General features: G+C 38.1%; 1 protein-coding gene across 1 annotated transcript in view; it reads left to right on the top strand.

Moving 5' to 3' along the window:
- LOC106872534 (cdc42-interacting protein 4 homolog) overlaps positions 1 to 24,322 on the top strand; it is a 298,471-nt gene that overhangs the window by 142,124 nt on the left and 132,025 nt on the right. Inside the window, exon 8 of the mRNA XM_052965856.2 lies at positions 954 to 1,175. Within this exon, the coding sequence (XP_052821816.1) occupies positions 954 to 1,175 (222 nt within the window). The remainder of the gene's footprint in view (positions 1 to 953; positions 1,176 to 24,322) is intronic.

Here is a 24,322-nt window from a genome sequence, read left to right as displayed (position 1 = left end):
TGAACAGACAACCACATACACAAATAGAGACTGAAACACATGGCCACATATACACACACATTTGTCCACACATATGAAGATGTGCACCCATACATGCAAACATGGTACATAGCAGCAAAGCACAAACGCACACACACTCAGATATGCACACACAAGGAGACAGAGGTACACACATACATATACACACATGCACACACATACATAAAAAAACAAAAAAAACAACAAAAACAACAAAAAAACACACAAATGCAGAATACATACATACATACATACATGCAAACACACACATACATACATATATACATACACACACACACACATACATATATACATGTGCATGCACACACAGACATACATACACACACATGCACACATACATGCATACATACACACACACTGAGACACACGCATGCGCAAAAAAAAAAAGCAAAAACAGAATGCAATGTAAATAACGGACAGAGTCAAGACTATTGAAAAGGTTTCAAGACACAACGAAAATTTTAGGAAAATAAAAATAAGAAATAAGTGGAAATTTTAACGGTGAGTGTGTTAAATTTTAAGGCACAATAAGAAAATGACTCTCCCCAGACAAAACAGAGTACTGAAATTGATTTCAATGAAATAGAGATTATAGTTCCACTGATATCATTCTATTTCATATTAGACATGAGTTAAGGAGGGCTTTTTACTACACAAAAATTTGATTTCTAACTTTGCAAATGAATGCATTAGGCAAAACAATGTTGACATTAAATTAAACTATTACAAACAAATTAAAGGAACATTTCCTTTTGGAATCAATGAATCTGAATATTTAAATTGAAAAATTCATAAGCCTTTACCAGACATATATTTTTCTGATTGCATATTGTTTGATGTTCATCTACAATTTCCCATTCTTATATTTGTTTTTAATTTTGAAATACAATTTTTATTCTTTTCCCCCACCCAAGGATTCTCGGTTAGTGATTGAGCGCTACAAATCTGGTTTCACCCATCCTTCGGACCTTCCATTTGAAGATCTTAGCTGCCCTACTCCTGGAGATAGTTACCCTCACAATTCCGCCCCTCGCTCCCAATCATCAACAGACTTTAAAAATCAAATAAAACCTGGAACTGTGGGTGGCAGAACGAAAAAGAGAGGGGGCCTTTTTTCAATATTTGGTTCTTCAAAGGTGAGATTTAAAACTTATAGCTTGAATTTTCATTCATTTTCTCTTTTTTTTTTTTTTTTTTGTTACATTCTTTCTCTATTATATTTAAACCTATCGTTTTCTTTTCTAATTTAATTTGACTTATGGCATGAACTAACACTGTTATGTAGACAATTTTCTATTTCCAGAATATACATCTTGAACCAATTTATTTTATCAGTTTGCCATGTGTTTGTGTAACTGAGTATCAAAAGCAAAGCTTTATCATTATCTAATCTTATATTTTTGTATTTTGTTAATATTGTTTCATTGTTGGGGACATGTATAAAGTTTTCAATGTCAATTTTATCCTTGTTTCAATCTCAAAGCTCTTAAGCTTTCTAATGAAAGATGTATGTGTTTTGATTTGATTCTATTTGTAACAAAAAAAGTAAAATAATTGAAATCATTCTTTGCAATTCTCTGGTTGCTATCAATTTAACCAGAGAAGAGAAGACTAATCAAGAAAAAGTATCTTGTTCAATTAGACATCTGTATGGCAGATTTCTGTTTTGCAAAGGAAGTGAAAGAGATCCTTTTCAGTAGATGAATCATTTTTTTTTTACTTGTTATATATTGGGTCATCCTATAAATAATGCGGCTTTTTATACTGCTTTTATTTTTCAAAATTAAGATAAAGTTCTTTTTTAATCTAAAATATACTCTCCTTCATTTTCTACAATACTCTTCCATCTATCTGGTAGACTTGCAAGGCCCCTCTTCCAAAATTGACTTGTCTGTGATGAAAAATACTCCTCCAGTACTGTTCTGACCTTTACAAAATTCATATTTTTTCCATCCAAATGATTTTGAAGACTGTGGAATAAATGATAATCAGATGGGGGTAATGTCTGACGAATAAGGTGGGTGAGGCATCGTTTCTCATTCAAACTGCTCCAGCTGTTGGAATGTCATCCTTGCTACATGTGGCTGAGCATTATCCTGATGGCAGAACACCTTTCATCTTGAAACTAAAGATGGTTGTTTTTTTTCTAGTACTGGTGTCGATGAATGGTTGAATGACCTAATCCAAGATTCTCTGCTAGTTCCTCAACAGTTACGATGGGATTTTGTTCCAGGGTTTGCAGGACATCCTTGTCAAGCTTTACAGATCTTTCAGGATGAGGCTTGTCTTCTAGGCTGTAGTTTCCAGATCAAAATTTCTGGAACTACTATTGACACTGGCTTATGCTTATTGTCCGATCACCATATACTGCATTAATATTCCTCGCACTTTTCCTACCCACTGTCTTTGGCGTTTAACATTTTTATAGCAAACCCATTTCTCATCATCAGTTACTATTCAATCCAAAAAGGTTCATTCGTAAAACATGACAGCAAAGAAGAGCACACATTCACTCTCTGCACGTGATTAGGCTCGGGAAGTTTGTGAGGGACCCATTGACCCAATGGCACACAGATGTCAATGAATGGTTAAATGACTTCTTTGCTAGTTCCTCAACAGTTACGATGGGATTTTGTTCCACCAGGGTTTGCAGGACGTTCTGGTTGAGCTTCACAAATCTTGTCTTCTAGGCTGTATTTTCTAGTTCGAAATTTCTGGAACCACCATTGACACTGGCTTATGCTTATTGTCCAATCCCCATAGACTGCATTAATATTCCTTGCACTTTCCATTGCGTTGTTGCCTTTACTGAACTCATAAAGCAAAATATGCCGAATATGCTCCTTTTTCACTTTGATTATAGCTTTGAAAAAATAACTTAAAATCAAACTACACTCTTCAAAACTTGCACTAAGAATAAGTACAAGGTAAAATTACTGCTTGCTTTTTCAGCAAGTTGATGCAGGTAATCTATCCTGTCCCCCTCCAACTTTTAGTTTATGCAATTGAAAAAACCGCATTATTTATAGGATGGCCCAATGCATATTATAAATGGACAAGGAATTTAATGAAATGTTCCAGTACTCTTAACCATAATATTTATCAACTACAATTTGTGGGATCAGATACTTAGAAAATTGAGTACTACGTAGGATACTTAGCAGGCATCTGCGTAGTAGATAATTTGCCTGGATGGCATAATAATATTTTAAACTGAGTCAGCAATTCGGCCCTGTACTTCTGTAGTTGTGAAGACACAGTAATCACAGGTAACTGTCAGCGGGGCTTGATATCAATGATGTGGACAAAAGATTATGATGAATTAGCAGAATGGCATTAATTAAATATTTTTAATGCAGCTTTCATGTGCTATGTTTATTGCTTGGACTTCAGAAACTTATATACAAACTCTTCTTATTTCTTCATTTATTCTAACCTCTGCTATTATAGTTAAAATGTTTCTCGAAAATGACTTGATCTGTAAATAGTAATTTGATCTTTATTAGCATCACTCTTTTCCCTCAAGTACATTAAAATAATTTTACAGTATAAACTATTAAAATTTAAAAGACATTAATTGATCACTCCCACTGCTACATATTGTACTGATTATAGTGTTATTTATTTTAACTAGTCTTTAAAATTAAAATGCTATTATTGATTTCTCCTGCTGGAACAAAGGTGTGTGAGTGCGTGTGTGTGTATGTTTGTATCTGTATATCTAGTATATATAAGTCACAGTATGTGTGTGTATAATGACTAACGCATACATTTCTGCAATTCTCAACCGATTTTCACCAAACTTTACACACACATTACTCATTTTCCAAGGGTGGTCATGCACTATAACATTTTGCCCAGAGCTCCTGCATAAATGGACATAGTTTTTTTATGTAGGGTCTTCCTTACTTTTTTAATCTTTTTATAAAAGTGAAAGGATTTTGTCTATTTATTTCCATTGTCCTCCAGCGATGGTGATTAAATTGGCTAGGAACACTGAATGCAAACATTTCCACTATTCTCAACTGATTTTCACCAAACTTTACACACACATTACTTATGTTCCACGGATGGTCATGCACTAAACATTTTTCACAGAGCTCCCACGTAAATGGACCTAAATGGACATAGTTTTTTTGTATGTAGTGTCTTCCATACTTTTTTAATCTTTTTATAAAAGTGAAATGATTTTGTCTATTTATTTACTTCGACTGTCCACCTGCCACTGTGATTAAATTGACTAAAAACACTGTACGTGATGAATATCTAAAACTAAACAATCTTTATCTCCATATTTAAACTGCATTAAACTTTGGCAAGCTTACCTTTACTTATTTTTAGTTACTTGAAAGGTGATGTTCTCTTTACTTGTGGTCTTACCGCCCTCTCAAATAATTTGATGACATGAGAGGTAAGTGAAATCAGTCTGTAATTCACTGCCAGTGATTTGTTGCCCTTTTTGAAAATTGGAATAATAGATTGTGATAGGAATATGGCCAGCATCCAGTGATTTCCTCCAAAGAATAGCTAAGGGGAATGCCAATTGACAGCACTCGTTCAGAACTCTAGCTAAATTGGTTGTATTTTGTTAATAGCTGCTATGGTATCTAAGGCATCAAATGATATGTTGGTTTGGGTGTGCTTGAGGTTTGTTTAACCAATGCTGTCAGGATTAATAATGTTGGGATTGCTGAAAGTGGGTCAGTATTGCTTCTCTAGAATCTCGATCACATCTGCATCATTATGCAGCATGCCATCTTCATCTGTCAGAGGCCCAACAGATAATACAATGACCTTATGCTTTTTAGCAAATACTTTAGGATTGACTTTTATTTTCTCAATGACCCACTTTTCATTATTTACATGGGCATATGGCGTAGTGGTTAAGAGCGCAAGCTACTATCCCCAAGATTCCAAGTTCGATTCCAGACAATGACCTTAATAATAACAATAATAATAATAATAATAATAATAATAATAACAACATCAAAAAAATACCTTAGGAATGAGAACCCAGGTTCAAAATTTCCCCCAAGACACCTGATGAAGGCTGGAGGATATATCAGCTGAAATGTTGTGTTAACAACAAACAAGATGAGGACAAATATCCGTCAAATGTAAATAATGTACATAATTCCTCATCTCTTAAATATAGAACTCGACCCACTTTCCTTTTGCAATTCTTTGATTACCAATCATAGTCTTCATGCAGTTTTGGTTCCAGTAAAGCTATATCTGTCAAGGGAGTGCACAGCAGCTGGCAATATTTTAGCCAGTTGATTTTTCAGTTAATATTTTTTATTTTCCTTATAAGTGCTCTCTTTTTATGTGGGAGCATGTGTTTTTTATGCTTATCGACCTACTGGTCTCACCAATATAGATAGATAGATAGAGAGATAAAGATAGTTTTGGGGTTACCCTGGGTTTCACATCCATAAAGAGAGGTTGTAGGTCACTAGCCCTTAGGGTCTGAAGAGGCACTGTAAAGCTAAGCACTTTATGGATATGAAAACCTGGGTAACCCCATAGACCAACCATAACTGTCTTTATCTAACTACTCGACTGCTCTATAACTTAAGAGTGTGCTTCTCTTTCGGATAGAGTTGAGAGAAAAGTTGGACCTAAGAAGCATCAATTGTGGTGTGCAAGAGAGACGATTGCGCTGGTATGGTCATGTGGCGTGAATGGATGAGGATAGCTGTGTGAAAAAGTGACACACCCTAGTAGTTGAGGGAACCCGTGGAAGAGGTAGACCCAGGAAGACCTAGGACAAGGTGGTGAAGCATGACTTTAGAACATTAGGCCTCACTGAGGCAATGACTAGTGACCGAGACCTTTGGAAATATGCAGTGCGTGAGAAGACCCAGCAAGCCAAGTGAGACCATAATTCATGGCCTCTGCCCGGGGTGTAGCCAGCCCACTTATGTGTACCTTTCCTTCATTGGACACTAAACTCTGCTTGCGAAGACCTGTTGAGGCAACTGAAATCAAAATCGAACCAAATTCGATGACTGGCACCCATGCCAACCTCTCCTTCATTGGACACTAAACTCTGCTTGTGAAGACCTGTTGGGGCAAGTGAAATAGAGATCGTAATTGAACCAAATTCGATTATTTGACACCTGTGCCAGTGGAGCACTAACAGCACCATCTGAGCGTGATCATTGCCAGAGCAGCTGTCTGGCTTCCGTGCCTGTGGCACGTAAATAACACGATTTGAGTGTGATCGTTACCAGCGTTGCCTTACTGGCATCTGAAAAAACATTTGAGTGAGGTCGTTGCCAGTACTGCCTGGCTGACCCTCGTGCCGGTGGCACATAAGAGCACCCATTACACTCTCGGAGTGGTTGGTGTAAGGAAGGGCATCCAGCTGTAGAAACTCTGCCAGCTCAGATTGGAGCCTGGTGTAGCCATCAGGTTCACCAGTCCTCAGTTAAATCGTCCAACCCATGTTAGCATGGAAGGCAGATGTTAAACGATGATGATGATATATATGTATGTAAATTGATTTGCTTACTACACTGTTTGTACCCATGTCTTTTATTTATGTTTTTATTCATTTATTTGTTCCTCATATCAACTTTTGTATGTGTATGTGTCTTGTGTGTGTGTGTATGTATATGATTTTATACTGTTTGTATCTGTATTTTTTTCTTCTCTCATTCTGTCTTTAGTGCTCAGGTTGAATAGTGTGGTGGAGTGGAAAGGGGGTTATTTCATTCATATCTTCTGTTGAGGCTTCTGTAATCTGTTGTGTATGTTCTATGTATTGATAATATCTTAATATCTATGAGCCCTCATGTTTTAATTGAGCATATTGGTAGAGCTTTTCTCCTTGAGAAATGAGAGCTTTTCTCCTCCTTGAGCTCCTGCTATTGTTCACCTATCCATTTACCTATGTTACGTGCTGTCTCCCCAATGTATGTGATTGTCCTGTTTTTGCACCGTTGCTCCACACAATATTCCTAATCTTACAGTTTACATGTGGATTCATCCTATATTTTATACAGTTGTTATCCTTGCATGGGGACCTTTCAAATGGATATGTTCTATAGATCAGGGATTTTATGGAGGTCTTTAGTCTTTCTACTGCTTCAATCTATAGATTCATATTAACTAAGATTTTCTTAAGATGGTATGCTAGTTTTCTGCTCAAGGTAGCATCAATGAACATGATGCTCTGGTATTTTTGGTTGTCATACCTGAGTTGGCCTTATCTACCTTCTTCTTGGTTCTTTCTATGCTATTCCAGGATTTACTTCTTTATACTGGGCAGACCCCATTTGCATCATTCCCCATGATGGTCTTGTACTTAGCCCTGGCTCCTTTGTACACTCTAATCCTATCCCTTTGGCTGTAGCCAGACAACTGCATGTGGTGAATGAAGTGTATGTGTCTTTCTAATTCTGTTGGATTGCATCTGCAGGTCACATTTCTCATCATTCTTACCAAGTCCACTATTAGGATATTCAACTTGATGTTGTCTGCAATAGCTGCATTCTTGTGGACCAAATATTTAGAGGTCATGGGTTTGGCATAGGAGGAATGAGGGATCTAGACCTTATTATTCCGAGTTTCTAGCCATAGTACTATGCCTAAAACTTGTAGTCTTTAGTTAGGGTACTTCTGGGGGAATCTACTGTTACTTTAATACTCTGATGGATGAAGTTATCTATTTTCTGGATACTCTCCATGATGCTAGCTTCTAGTTCATAGACACTATCTTATAGGGTTACTTTTGCTACTATTGTGATATCATCCACATAGCGGGAGTACATGGTTAGGATTATGGAGCTCTCTGCTAATCATTCTTTACGTCTCCTATCCCACCATACTATAACTAGGTTAGCCACACCACCAGTGATACTGACACTGATGGCTGCGTCTTCTTGGGCGTATACCTTCTTATTAAACTTGAACATGTTGCCCTTTAGAGTGATTTTGGTACTTGCACCTACTGCATGTGCAACCATTTTTCTCACCTGACCATAGTTTTCAGGGGTCCACATGGTGCTGGTTCACTCATTCTCTCTCTCACAAAGAGTCTTCTTGGCCAATGTGGTTGCAGTAGGGGGTCTCCCTCTTACTGATCTACTGGAGCAAAAACAGCTAAGGTCATGTTTGTCTAGGTACTCTTTGTCCCATGTAAGCCTAAGGAGGAGGTCCAGTTCCTCTGTGTCAATATCACAAAACTCCACATTGCTCTTACTGTTCATCTCTGCACATTTGTCCACAGCAAAATCAGTATTTATGGATAGGTATAGGGACACTACATCCATACTGCCTATTATGCATCCTGTCACGTTACAGGTGTGGTTGCATTCATTGATTCTGCTGAAAAGGTCTTCTGTGCTGCCACACACATCCAGGCACAATTTGATTACAGGGCATATGAGAGGAAGTAGGACATCCTATAGTTGCTGGCAATGTTGGCTCTGCAGACTGGTCTTGTTGGTGGCCCTATCACCAGATCAGTGATCACTTTATGATTGTTGCAGAGCCCATACAACAGTGAGATGTCATTATTTGCGGCTTGAAAGTTGTTGGTCAAGTGCTTCTTTGCTTCCAGGATGTTTGACCACATCGATGGTAATCTTCTACAGAAAGACCTAGATGCCATGTATAAATGGGCTGAAGAAAACAATATGCAATTTAATGCAAGTGAATTCCAACCCCTCCACTGTCAGCTAGCTTGTGCCCACATTGGACCAAAAAGAGCAACAATCTCAGAGTCAAGTACAGTGCATGATCTGGGAATTGATATGAGTAACAATGCCTCATTCTACAAAGATGATGGCAATGTGCAAGTAAATGGCTGAATAGTTTCCAAGAGCCTTCAGAACAAGGGATCAGGAAAATATGCTGGCTCTATGGCGGATATAGAACCACTTAGCCATCTGCACTACTACTCTGAAGTGTATTCACCCAGCATCGTCAAATTAATAGCAGACCTTGATACAGTTCAGTGGTGCTACACCAGGATGGTTGCATCAGTGTGACAGCTGAGCTACTGGGAGAGCTTGAGAAAGTTATGACTCTAATCCCTCGGGCAAAGAGAGATGAGCAGTGATATGCATATGGAAGATCCTGGAGGGGCTGGCATCAAACTAAGCATCAAGAACTATACCAGCCGCTGAACTGGACATAACTACACTGTTCCGAAGGTCCCAGCTATCCTATCTACAGTGAGGATCATGTACTGCAAAAGCTTGCGATTCAAGGGCCCACAGCTATTTAATGCCCCGACAAAACATCTGAGAGATCTTCATGGAGTAGGGTTAGATATGTTTAAGAAACACCTTGAACTTCTGCTGTCTAAGTTCTCAGATGAACCTATACCAAGTAAAGAAACTCAAAAGAGGGCAACTGTGTTGAACACCCTCCTTCATCAAAAGCAAATTGCGTAACAATGGCCATTGAATACACTGCTAGTGCTTACACTGCTAGTGCTAAGAATATATATATATATATATATATATATCTGTATCTTTTACCTTTTACTTGTTTCAGTCATTTGACTATGGCTATGCTGGGGCACCACTTTGAATGATTTTAGTTAAACAAATCAACTCCAGGATATATTTTTTTAAGCCTAGTACTTATTCTATTGGTTTCTTTTACTGAACAGCTAAGTCACAAAAATGTAAACACACCAGCACCTGTTTTCAAGCTGTAGTGGTAAACAGACACAAAGACACACATACATAGATATTTACATATATATACACAAGCGGCTTCTTTCAATTTCCGTCTGCCAAATCCACACACAGGGCTTTCGTCAGCCTGTGGTTGTAGTAGAAGACACTTCTCCAGGTGCCACACTGTGGGACTGAACCCAGAACTATGTGGTTGGGAAGCAAGCTTCTTATCACACAGCCACACCTATATATATATATATATTATTCATTTAAAATACAGAGATGCCTACAATAGGACATCTAACCCGCTAGAAAGAGCAGCCAAAAACTCTATACCACAATTAAGGATAATTTCGAAAGGGAATGAAAAATAAAAACATTTACCAATCTATTTTCCGTACCATGGTTTCAAGCTATTTTAGCAAAATAAAATATTTTGCAAAGTCAGCTATCTTCAGCGGAATAACCTAGATTTAACATATAAACACGAAGCACTACATAGAAAACATGACTAATGCTTATATGCTTAATTTTTCAAAATTTACCGCGCATGTGCGGTTTACCTTATCGGCAGCAAATACAAAAAAATGCCGATTTTCTTTCAGAAATTAGCCAAAAAATATTTTATCATTATTAATAAATCATAGGGTAGCAAAGGGCCTCACTCAGAGTAAAATGCAGACTGTATGATGCATGTGTGTGAAAAGCCATGCTACACGGTAGTGAAACATGGGCTGGATTGCTGAGGACATGCATAGGCTTGAAAGAAATTAAGCTAGTATGCTCCGCTGGATATGTAATGTCAGTGTGCATACATGACAGCATGTAAGTACTCTGAGAGAAAAGTTGGACCTAAGAAGCATCAAATTCGGTGTGCAAGAGAGATGACTGCACTGGTATGTCATGTGATGCATATGGATGAGGACAGCTGTGTGACCAAGTGTCACACCCTAACAGTGGAGGGAACCTATGGTAGATGTAGACCGAGGAAGACATGGGATGAGGTGGTGAAGCACGACCTTCAAACGTTGGGCCTCACAGAGGCAATGGCAAGTGACTGAGACCTTTGGAGCTATGCTGTGCTTGATGAGACTCATGCTTGTGAAGACCTGTTGAACCAAGTGAAATTGTAGTCATGGCCGATGACAGTGCTGCTTGACTTGCATCTCTGCCAGTGGCATGTAAAATGCATCATTCAAGTATGGCCGATGCCAGTGCCGCCTGACTGGCACCTGTGCAGGTGGCATATAAAAGGCACCATCCAAGTGTGGCTAATGCCGTTGCTGCCTGACTGGTACCCGTGCAGATTGAAATTAAATCACCATTCAAGTGTGGCCAATGCCAGTGTGGCCTGACTGGCATGTAAAAAGCATCATTCAAGCATGGTTGATGCCCAGTGCCACATGACTGGCACTTGTGCCAGTGGAATGTAAAAGCACAATTCAAGCGTGGCTGGTGCCAGTGTTGGTGGCACATAAAAGCACCCACTATACTCTCAGAGTGGTTGATGTTAGGTAGGGCATCCAGCTGTAAAACTTTGCCAAATCAGATTGGAGCTTGGTGCAGCCTCCTGGCTTGCCAGTTCTCAGTCAAATTGTCCAACCCTTGCCAGCATGGAAAGCGGATGTTAAACTACGATGATGATGATGATCATCATCATCGTTTAACGTCCGCTTTCCATGCTAGCATGGGTTGGACGATTTGACTGAGGACTGGTGAAACTGGATGGCAACACCAGCTAACAATCTGATTTGGCAGAGTTTCTACAGCTGGATGCCCTTCCTAACGCCAACCACTCAGAGAGTGTAGTGGGTGCTTTTACGTGTCACCCGCACGAAGGCCAGTCAGGCGGGTACTGGCAACGGCCACGCTCAAAATGGTGTATTTTATGTGCCATCCGCACAAGAGCCAGTCCAGGGGCACTGGCAACGATCTTGCTTGAAAATCCTTACACATGTCACGGGCACAAGTGCCAGAAAGGCGACGCTGTGCACAGGTGCTATCCCGATTTTGCAATTCGCTTGCCCCAATAAGTCTTCGCAAGCTGAGTTTCGTGTCCAATGAAGGAGACGACGTTGACACGGGTGCCAGTCGTCGAATTTACTTCGATTTCACTTGCCTCAACAAGTCTTCGCAAGCGGGGTTTAGTGTCCAATGTAGGAAAGGTACGCATGAGTGGGCTGGCTACACCCCTGGCAGAGGCCTTGGATTTAGGTCTCACTTGGCTTGCCGGGTCTTCTCACGCACAGCACATTTCCAAAGGTCTCAGTCAGAAGTCATCGCCTCGGTGAGGCCAAATGTTCGAAGTTCTTGCCTCACCACCTCAGTCCATGTCTTCCTGGGCCTACCTCTTCAACGCGTTCCCTCAACTGTTAGGGTGTGGCACTTTTTCACGCAGCTATCCTCGTCCATTCTCACCACATGTCCATACCAGCGCAATCGCATCTCTTGCACACCACAACTGATGCTTCTTATGTTCAGCTTTTCTCTCAAGATACTTACACTATGTCGGGTATGCACACTGACATTACACATCCAGCGGAGCATACTGGCTTCATTCCTTGCGAGCTTACGCATGTCCTCAGCAGTCACAGCCTATGTTTCACTGCCATGTAGCATGGCTGTTCATACACATGCGTCATACAGTCTGCCTTTTACTCTGAGTGAGAGTCCCTTTGTCGCCAGCAGAGGTAAGAGCTCTCTGAACTTTGCCCAAGCTATTCTTATTCTAGCAGCTACACTTTCAGTGCACTCACCCCCACTACTAACTTGGTCACCCAGATAGCGGAAGCTATCAACTACCTCTAGCTTTTCTCCCTGGAATGAGACAGAAGTTGTTTCCTGTTTGTTTACAGTGTTTATTGCACCTGAACATCTGCCACATACAAAAACTAACTTCCTAGTTAACCTGCCTTTGATATTGCTGCACCTCTTATGTGTTCATAGCTTGCACTGGGTACATCTTATAGAGTTACTACCTACTCCATTTCTACTTACTGAGCAGGGCCATCTACCTGAAGGGGTTTGTGTTTTATCTGCCTTCCTACTTATTAGGATTTTGGTTTTAGCTAGGTTGACTCTAAGGCCCTTCGATTCTAGTCCTTGCTTCCACACCTGAAACTTTTCCTCTAGTTCTGATAGTGACTCCGCAATTAGTGCAAGGTCATCAGCATAGAGGAGCTCCCAGGGACATCCTGTCTTGAATTCCTCTGTGATCGCCTGGAGGACTATGATAAATAGGAGGGGGCTGAGGACAGAACCTTGGTGGACCCCTACCTCTACCCGGAATTCATTACTGTACTCATTTCAATGATGATGATGAAATATATGTGTGTGTGTGTGTATATAGATAGGTAGATAGCTATATATATATATATGTACATGTGTGTACGTATATATTTTTATCCTCTGGTCCAGGAGAGATAACCCATCCTCATTAACGTTTTTATATATTAGCCATTAAATCTCAATATCCGAGTGTTTCCTCACAACCACGTGGTAGAAAGTTTAATTTTTTTTGTCTTTGTATAGAGTCTAACAAGCTGTCCACAAGACTGTAGCTTTTGTGGATATGAAACCTTTGGTAACTTTATGACCAGAATTTAACTTTTTGCTTTAATAATTACTGCTGTATCCTTTAGAGTGTACTTCTTTTCTGATCTGTTTCATTAACTATACTTATATATAGATATACATATATATGTGTGTGTGTGTACATATATATACTCTTTTTCTCTCTTTTACTTGTTTCAGTCGTTTTGACTGTGGCCATGCTGGAGCACCGCCTTTAGTCGAGCAAATCGACCCCAAGACTTATTCTTTGGAAGCCTAGTACTTATTCTATCAGTCTCTTTTGCCGAACCGCTAAATTACGGGGATGTAAACACACCAGCATCGGTTGTCAAGCAATGTTGGTGGGGGGGGGGGGGGGGACAAACACTGACACACAAACACACACACACATATAGCCCGAGGCTATAGTAAAAGACACTTGCCCAAGGTGCCACACAGTGAGAATGAACCCGGAACCATGTGTTTGGTAAGCAAGCTACTTACCACACAGCCACTCTTATATATAAATATAGATATATTGTCTCCCTCTCAATCTTCTCTTTGTTCCCCCTTCTCTGCCTCAACTTTCCTGTCTATCCCCTGGCATTTTCCCCATCACCTCTTTGGTGTCTTCCTTCCCTCAGCTTGATTCCCCCCTCACCTACTCAACTTATTCCCACTCCCCTGTGCTCATTCTCCCATCACACCTCTGCTCTTTCTATATTTGCCCTAAAAAACCAACTGCACGCAACCACAGCCACACACCACAAGGAAGATGACAAGAAATTGGAAGTCTACAGAGATAGGATTGCTCCTACATGATTGAGAAATCGCAGAAAGTAATTTGCCAAATAATTTAGTTACAACTGCCCTGAAGAGCAATGGTTTCTTCAGATCTGTGGCACAAATAAAGCGGAAGAAGAATGAGTTCATCTGATCTTATGTGCTTGTACGGCTACCCTGGAAAAACTGGACATCAAAGTGGTGAAAAAAATTATGACACTACCTGTGAGAAACCTCACACAGAAAGCAGTGGCAACATTGACACCAAAAATAAAAAGCTCAACAAGGAAGGAAACTAGAAAAGCGCAAACAACCACAGTCCCAACACCTCCCAAAGCAGCAATGTAAAAGTAGAAAAGGAAGAAACTAGACAAAACCCAAGTGAAAATGGTTCTAAAATAAAAATCCAAATCAAACCCTCTCAGAGAAAAAGGTCTATCTGCAAGTTCCACAAAACAGGTGCCTGCTGGCATGGAGATAATGGGAAAAACTGCCGCTTTGTGCACCTGGCACTGGAGCAGAATCCATCACTCACCCAATGAAAGAAACAATCACACTTGGAAAAATCTATATCCCAGCACAAATCTGCAAAAAAGAAAGCCAGACAGAAGTCATATACAGATGCAGTACAAGCTGCCATGGTTGAGCAACAAGTGTGGCACAGGAAATAATGCAACAGTTATGGTTACAGACAAAGCTGAGCTATATACCCTTGCACACAAGACCACCACAATTGATAGAACCTGGTTGGCCACCACTGCTTCCAAGCTACCCATCCCACCAACACCAATGCCATTTCTACTAATAAATATAAGAGGCCTGCTACAGAACAACAGCAAAGGCAAAATTGCACACCAGAAAAATCTTTCTGCATACAGTCAAGCTATATGCATTGCACTTAAAGAAACACAGCTATCTGCAGACATGAATGACATGGAGATGCACACACCAATGTATGCTATCTTCCGTACAGACAAGAAAAAGAAGTCACAGTGGAGTTGCAATGTAGATCCGCAAAAATGTCACACCATTAACTTTGATATCGAACTTGAACTCCGTATGTGAGACACTCAGTTCATCTAAAGCAACTTGATATAGTGATATGCACACTATATCACCCACCTGATACCTCAAATCATGATGAAAAACACAAGGAAAGCCTCAGTGCAATAAAGGAAGTAGTAATACAGTTGGATCAATGTACTTCTTGATGAGTGACTTCGACTTCCCCAACATCAGGTTGCCTGAGGGCAACATAACCCCAGGAATGATGCACAAAGAGCGAAATCAAGCATAATCTCTACTTGATCTTATGGAAATGCTATTCATTGAGCAGATCATACTCTCTAACCAGGCACAAAAATATCCTGGATCTCTGTTTTACAAACAATGTGGAAATTATCCACAACGTAAATATATCACCAACGATATTCTCAGATCATAACATGATAGAACTGACAATGTATGGTCCGTAATTAACTAATGATAAACTTCACACAGATGGCTGGATACCAGCCTAAATTTTTATAAAGCTGATTGGAAGTTACTTGAAAGACAGATACTCCAGCAGGACTGGCCTAAAAGCCTCTCTATGCAAGACAGATATGAAACTCAAGAAATTTATATCAATAATGTGAGCCATATGCATTGAATATTTCCTAGAGAAGAGAGCCAATACACACAAAAATATCATTCCCTGAGACAGGAGAATATTCATGTGGTGGAAAATAAAGCTATTGAATCATTTAAACAAACACCTCAATGACAGTGTGAAATCCCACCTGACAGAGGAACTCTTCGAGATTGAAAATAAACTCAAAATCTTCCATGAAAAAGGAAGAGAAACCTGGGTAGTCGAAAATATAGCCTTCTACACGTTGGCAAAGGAGTCTGCTTCAGTATGCTATAAGACGAGGCCACTATTTGGTAACTGCAGACCCGGGGAAGATAAGTGAAGCACTAAATAAACAATTCCAAAGCGTTTTCACTTCTCTACTGGAAAATATGCAAATAAACAAGCCTCAGGAGTTTTTCGATGTAACGTATCTATTCGAAAAAGAGGCAACCATTGATTACATCAACATAACAGAAGAGGATGTAATATTGGCCATTGATGAGATGAGATCAAACTTAGCAACAGGCTCTTGCAAAGCCACTGCAGATACCCTCATAGAGTTGCCTTGTATGTGGTAAATTTCCCAACATGCTAAAAGCAAGTATAATATGCCCTGTCCATAAAGGAGGGAGAAGAGCAGATGTTAAAAACAACAGGCCCATCTCTTTGACCTTACATGTTAGCAAGACAATGGAACACTTCAGAAAAGGCTGATCACGTTCCGAGAAGAAAACAACCTTCTCACAAACACCCAACATGGCTTCTGTCCAAAGAGGAGCTGCCTCACGCAGCTGCTACTGCACTTTGACTGGGTAGTGAAACAACAGCTGTAGATGTGATATACCTCGACTTTGCCAAGGCCTTTGACAAGATTGATCATGGCATGATATGCACAAGCTGCAAAACCTTGATATTACTGGGAAACTGGGAGAGTGGTTGCATGATTTTCTGAAGAGTAAGAGTCCGGCAGTTGTAGCCAATGGTGCTCACTCGGAAAAGACATCAATTCTCAGCGGAATCCCACAGGGAACTGTACTGGGACTACAACTATTTGTGGTGGCCCTCTCAGACATGCTCTCTGCAGTAGAGTCAGCCAATCTGACCAGTTGTTGTGCTGACAACACAAAAGTATTGCAAGCAGTAAGGAACCCAGAGGACATCATAAAACTGCAGAAATATCTGAATGAAATATACAAAAGGGCTAACAAGAATAACATGCAGTTCAATGTGATGAAATTTCAGACACTCCACTATCAGCCCAACACTAGGCTGAAATCAAAATACACTGGACCAGAAGGCAATACGATTCCAGAGTCAGAATTGGTGCGTGACCTGGGGGTTCACATGAGCAATGATGCAACATTCCATGTGCATATTTCCAAGATGTTATCACTGTGCACATGAGTGACTGGATGGATTCAGAGGACATTCAGAACCAGGAAAAGCGAGGCTCTGCTACTCCTATGAAGGACTTTTGTTCTCAACCACTTGAACTACTGCTCCTAACTATGGTCTTCAGAGAGTGTGAAACAAACTGTGGAACTCAAAGAAATCCAGAGCCAATACACAAATAAGATTGACTCGATGCAAAAGATGGGCTACTGGGAGAGGCTAAAGGAGCTGAGTCTCTACTCCCTAGAGAGAAGATGAGAGAGATAGGCAGTGATATATATTTGGAAGCTCTTGGAGGATTTGATTCCCAATTTTGGAATTGACAACTATACCAATCCTCGAACTGGCCGGCACTGCATCATATCAAAAGTCTCGTCTTGCCTGTCTAAAATAAGGACACAGTACTGCATTAGTCTTGGTTTCAAGAGCCTGCAATCATTCAACATCCTGCCAGGCAACCTTAGAGATTTACACGGTATTGATGTGGAAGTTTTCAAGGAACGTTTGGACAAGTTTCTATCTGAGAAACCAGATGAACCCACATCGCAGTAGGAGATGCAAAGAAGAGCAGCTCCTTCCAAATCACTACTTCACCAAAAACAATACTGGAAACAACACTGAGTAACTACATGTGGTGCACCAGCATGACCTTAGCTTTGGGCTGAAACCAGTAAAGACTGCAACTATGCTGGAGCACTCCCTTTTGACAAACCCTTAAGTTATGGGAACATAAACACACCAACATCGGTTGTCAAGCGATGTTGGGAGTACAAATATAGACACACAAGCACATACATACATATATATATATGTATATATATAATAGGCTTCTTTCAGTTTCTATCTATCAAATCCATTCACAAGACTTTGGTCGCCCCAAGGCTATAGAAGAAAACACTTGCTGATGGTGCCACATACTGGGACTGAGCCCGGAACCATGTGGTTAGGAGGCAAGCTTCTTATCACACAGCCATGACTGTGCCTATGTATGTGTGTGTGTGTGTGTATATATATATATATATATATATATATATATATATATATATATATATATATATATATATATATATATATAAAGCACAAATAAAGCTTACAAACCTCATAAAGGGATAGCAAAATCCTATGAAAGTGCTGGTTAGTTACCTCTACAGCGAATGTTGAACATTACAGATAATACTCAACTGCAAGGTAACTATATAAACTGTGGTTTATATATATTTATTTATTATATTGAGATGAGAAAATAGAGAGGTAATTGATAAATTATCACTTATTAATTAAAAAATTGACAAACACCCTTTACAGCTGTTTCAATTCCAGCCCTTCAGAAAATTAATTAATTAAATTAAAAATTATTCGACTGTTGAATCTCTTCAGAGGGAGTTTAAGGTATACAAAATAGGTGTTCAATTCCTGCATGTTGAGTAAATGGCTGCAAACCATTAACTGATAAAATTTAAATATAAAGAACATAGTATAAATCAAGGTATAGACCTTAAAAGTGGGGTAAGGTTGTGTATACTGGAGTTGTAAAGTACGAATAGAACAATACATTCATTTAGAGTGTTAAGCATAAAAAAACTCAAGTAGATATAATTGGTAAAAATGTCATATTATGATATTATGTCTATCCATATTAAATCAATAGAAAATTAGTATGTAGAGTAAAAGAGTAAAGAGTATGTAGAGTTTAATTCAAGTGTGTATAGTTATTATTAATATTTGATTAAGGTGGAGAACATTCCAGGTAATCTATTACTTCTTATAAATATCAAACGGTTTAAAAGACTAATAAGAATATTAATTTAATGTTAGGGTTCATAAAAATTATAAAATAAAAACAAGACTAAAGTAAAATAAAACAAAATAGTAAAGTGTGAAAATAGAGAAAAAAAATAAATGAATAAAAACTTTTAAAATATTACCTTTCACCTCTTAAAAATTTATTATTGAGCTAGACAAATAAAGATAAAGGACTATTTGACAAAAATTTTAAGATTTCAGACATACAGCTTTCCCTATTGGATGTAAATATGTTAAGAGGTTCAGGTAAGAAGATATAGTATCTAACATAAATAAATAAATAAGAATTAAAGGGAATAAAAATATGCTAATAAAATTAATAATATGGGCTGAAATATGTATGGGTCAATTCAACAAGTTAAATTAAAACTTATTGATAAAATTATTTAAATAGTTAAATATAAAACCCTCAAAACTGGAAGTAGGTATTGATATAGAGATGAAGAGCTAAAGAATAGATGGGAATAATCTAAATTAGGGACATACCAAAGTGAAACCAGGTAGGAATGAATAAGTGTTATTTATAGCGAGTTAGAAAATAGCTACAGGTTTCGTTCATATAGTACAATTAATTTAATTTAGAGGTGAAGAGCTAATGAAGAAATAGGACCAATCTAAATTAGGGACATACAAAAAATGAGTCCTAGTGAATGTAAACATTCATGTAAATAGATAAAGAAAAAACGTAAAAATTATTGTACGTGAAATAGCAATACGTTTAAAGAGAGGGAAATACCGAAGAATTATTATGCTTGCTAGGAGATAGGTAAAAGTACATTGTAAATATAGTATGTATATATAGGTAGTTGTTGGCACTCCGTCGCTTACAACGTCGAGGGTTCCAGTTGATCCGATCAACGGAACAGCCTGCTCGTGAAATTAACATGCAAGTGGCTGAGCACTCCACAGACACGTGTACCCTTAATGTAGTTCTCAGGGATATTCAGCGTGATACAGTGACAAGGCTGACCCTTTGAATTACAGGCACAGCAGAAACAGGAAGTAAGAGTGAGAGAAAGTTGTGGTGAAAGAGTACAGCAGGGTTCGCCACCATCCCCTGCCGGAGCTTGATGGAGCTTTAGGTGTTTTCGCTCAATAAACACTGACAACGCCAGGTTTGGGAATCGAAACCGCAATCCTATGACCACGAGTCCGCTGCCCTAACCACTGCCCTCCACTCTATAGGTAGAGATAGAACCAAAAATGAAAATTAATAGAAAGTCAGGGGGGGGGGTAATAAATAAGTTATTAAATGAACAAGTAAATTGGGCTAGATAGAAAATGTGCAGATTATAGTCTTAGAGGGGTGTGAAGTCAAAATACTATGCTAAATAATAAGTCAAGTGAATTTATAACTAAAAGTATTAAAGCATTCTACCAAGAAGGGAAAAAAACAAAGTAAAATATTTGATTAATTAAAGGCTGGAAGATAGAAGGAATAATATGTTTAGTTTATTATTAGGTAGGTACAAGAAAACTGTAAATATATATGTATATATATATATATATATATATTTATACACACACACACACACACACACATATATATATATATATATATATATATATATATATATATATACACACACAGCACGATGGGTAAATTGTCGTCTAAGTTACAGAAAAATGAAATTAACACTGACATCTCATTTTAACAGATATGTTTACCAAAATTACTTTAAAATATCTTGAAATGCTAAAGAGTGAATGTATTCAATAAAATCACTATTGGCTTCAACCACAACCTCCAGATGATTTCGTAATCTCCTGCAACTCTTCTGGATGGCCTTTTTGTTTAAGTTGGTGAATGCTGCCATAATCCTTGTGTTCAGTTCTTCTTTGGCATTACAAGGAGTTTTGTTGGTCTGTCACTCTACTGTACCCAACACATAATAATCAAGGGTTTGCAGTCTGGGGAGTTAGGTTTCCAGATGTTAGAGATGATGTAGTCGCAGAAATTGTCTGACAGCCATGATTGGATTCTCCTGCTTGTATGGCATGGTGCAGAGTCCTGTTGCCAGACATAGGGTCTTCCAGCAGCCACCCACTTGACGCAGGGCAGCACTACCTCCACTAGGCATTTGATGTAGGCCTCTTTGCTGAATCTGAGGCTGTGTGGGAAAATGAATGGAGGAATAATGTTGCCATCACTAGTGATCACTCCAAATACCATGATGTTGACTGGATGTTTGATTTTTATCACTCTCAGTACATGTTTTGGGGACATGGCAAGCCAACAGTTGTTCTGTTCTGTGTTCACCATCTAATCCTGGCAGAAATTATTTGCATCTGAGAAAAACCAAAACATGTTCGGTTGAGTTTGTTCAAAAGCTTTGTAGCACATTCTTTCCTCTTGTCCTTGATGGCTTGAGATAAAAATTGGCCCGTTTCTCATCTTGTATGAGAAATACTGAATGTCTTCATGCACTACCTGCCTCAGACACTTAGAAATTGTAGTCTGTTTTTCTTGGTCCAAACAGACACAACTATTTACTACTAGATTTCCACCCCAACTCCTATAGACTAGAAGAATGCTACTGACACCTACTATTCTCTTTAAATTCCTTTCATTTTGTTCTATTTTTTTTATTTTGTTTTTTTTTATGTTATCTTCCTTTACTTCCTCATCCTCTCTTATCTTCTTGGCTATCTTTGTACACTATATTCTTAGACACTATATTTTTATATACCTTACTTTATCCTTAATGCCAATCCTTAACTTCTTCCCTCACTCTATCTACCTCTCCTATTTATTTACTTTTCTTTCTTTTTACCACTTAATAGCCACCTCTGCTACCATTCTGTTATTGAACATTGATATGTTCACATCTTTTTTCTGGATATTTACACTATCAGAACTTTAACCCACATGGATTTACACGGTATTGCACCTAAGGACTTGTAGACTTCTTTCTACAAGATTGGAAAGTTGAACTGTGAACTTTTATGCTTCTTTTTTCTTCTCTTTCTTCATATCCTTATTCCTTTACTCCTGTCCTCTATGTTGTCATTTCATTAATCTATACCCTTCTCATTTTCTGTTTTTGTCTCTGATGACAGTATATCCCACCTCTAAGACTTTGAATTTTTTTTCGATAATAATAATGTATATGATTTGAGATGTTTGCCTTGCCTTAACATTTGTTGTCCTCTTTAACAATTATATACATACATACATACATATATATATATATATATATACTAGCAGAAATACCCAGCGTTGCCCGGGTTAAAGAGAATAATGAAATCTAAAAACGCCGTCTAGACTACGCATCATCTTTATATATAGAGATGTATATACACACATGCACCCAAACACATGTATATATATGTATATCAATATAAATATATGAAAGTCAATGAAGTTTCGTAAAAGAAGGTGATCATGTACATACTTTCTTGCTGTTGTGATTATAACACCTCATTGTAAACTATGTTCCTTGTTTTCCCTTGTGGAGCATATACAAATAGGTTTTTTGTTGCTGCCCACTCTTGAGCAGCCAACATACAGTTGTTCATGTGAGAAGCAGGGCTCTTCCAAGAGAAGACCAGCTACAGACAGTGTTTGACCCTGATATTTGTTTATGGACATGGCAAAAGTCACACGAAGGGGGAATTGTAGTCTTCTGAATGTAAAAGGAATGTCTGCTCCTGATGGAGTAAGAGGAATTCTTGGAATAAAGACGTCATCCCCTTTTACACATCCAGAAAGAATGGTAGCCTCGATAACGTGTGACATCATTTTCTAAATAATGCTCATCTGTTATGTTTGGGTTAAAATTTCATCAACATCAAAAATATATGAATTTTCATGGGAGTTATGGCCGTTATGCAAAGAATATAATTTCCAAATTTCAGAAAGATCCATTCAGTACTTTTGACGTAGTTTTGGATAAGAAAACAAATGACTAATGTGTGTGTTTGTGTGCATGTGTATGTGTGTGTGATGGGTGTATATATGTATAGATATCTGTATGCATGTATATATGTATATATGTGTACATATTACATGTACATCTATATATATATATACATCTACACATATGTATACATATACATGTATGTATAGATCTATATATATATACATATACGTGTACATCTATATGTATACATATACATCTCTCTCTCTCTCTCTTTTTCTCTCTCTCTCTTTCTGTCTCTCTCTTTCTCTCTCTGTGAAAGTATCTGTCACTACAGTATCGAAATGTGATTGTTTCAGTTAGTGGAATAGTTTCATTTTTAAAGTGAAAGTATTTGACATGTGTGTTTTTGTTTCACTTTTGACACGTAATACTTAAATAGTGGAGGAGATATTATGTTGCCGTGTGCTCGAACTCTGCAAGAAGTTAATAATTTTTTTTGACTAAAACACAACTGAAACCCTAAGTAAGGCATGTGTAAAATTTGAATGAAATTGGTTGCGTAGTTCTCGAGTTTTAGGGATTCACACAGACAGACAGACAGACACACATTCTCATTTTTATATATATAGATATATATATAAGAATTTAAGGATTGGAGAAAACGCATGTTATAATTGCATACTTTATTCCTACATATGTTTCAAAGGATTACAACCTGTGTGATCCATAGGGATCTTTGATATTAAAATTGTAACCTTCTCATCAGGGAAAGCATGGGAATCATCTTAAACGTAAGACATTATGACCGATTATGAAAACAATAGATGGATAAGGTTATGACTTGATTCATTTGAAAAAAATCGTTAGAGAATTGGACGCTGCCGGATAGTGGGTTGCACAACACATACCAATCAATGTGTAAGAGCGTACATGCATACATAAATACACATACACACACATATACATGCATACTGATACACACACACACATATACATATATATATGTATATACACATACATACACATGTGCACCTGTATATACATATGTATACATATATATATATATATATACACACACACATATATATATACACACTCATACGTCCACATTTATACATATGCACATACGTACCCACGCATATACAAATATACACATGTGTACTTGTCCCCATATACATACATATATATATATATACATACACATATATATATATATATATATATATATATATATATATACATATATATATATATATTTATATATATATACACATACACACAAATACATGTACATACACACACATACACATGCACACATACCCATACACATACATACATATATACATACACATACACACACATACAGATACATACACAGACACATACATATATATATACATATATATATATATATATATATATATATATAGCAATGTTAATTCTCTAAATGAAGTATTAACAGTAACTGCACGATAAAGTGTAGTATATTGCCACTTAAGTGTGGCTGACCCCTAGGGGTGGATGTTACTGTTGCTTTTAGCCCCAGGAGGACATCTCCTCCAGCTGGCTTATCGACACACGACTGTGTCCTGTTTGCCAAGGGATAACTTCCCTTGGCAAACAGGACACAGTCGTGT

Source organism: Octopus bimaculoides, chromosome 2 (assembly GCF_046866305.1).
Source record: "Octopus bimaculoides isolate indiv1 chromosome 2, ASM4686630v1, whole genome shotgun sequence".
NCBI lineage: Eukaryota > Metazoa > Mollusca > Cephalopoda > Octopoda > Octopodidae > Octopus > Octopus bimaculoides.
This window is presented reverse-complemented; position numbering and strand designations above follow the sequence as displayed.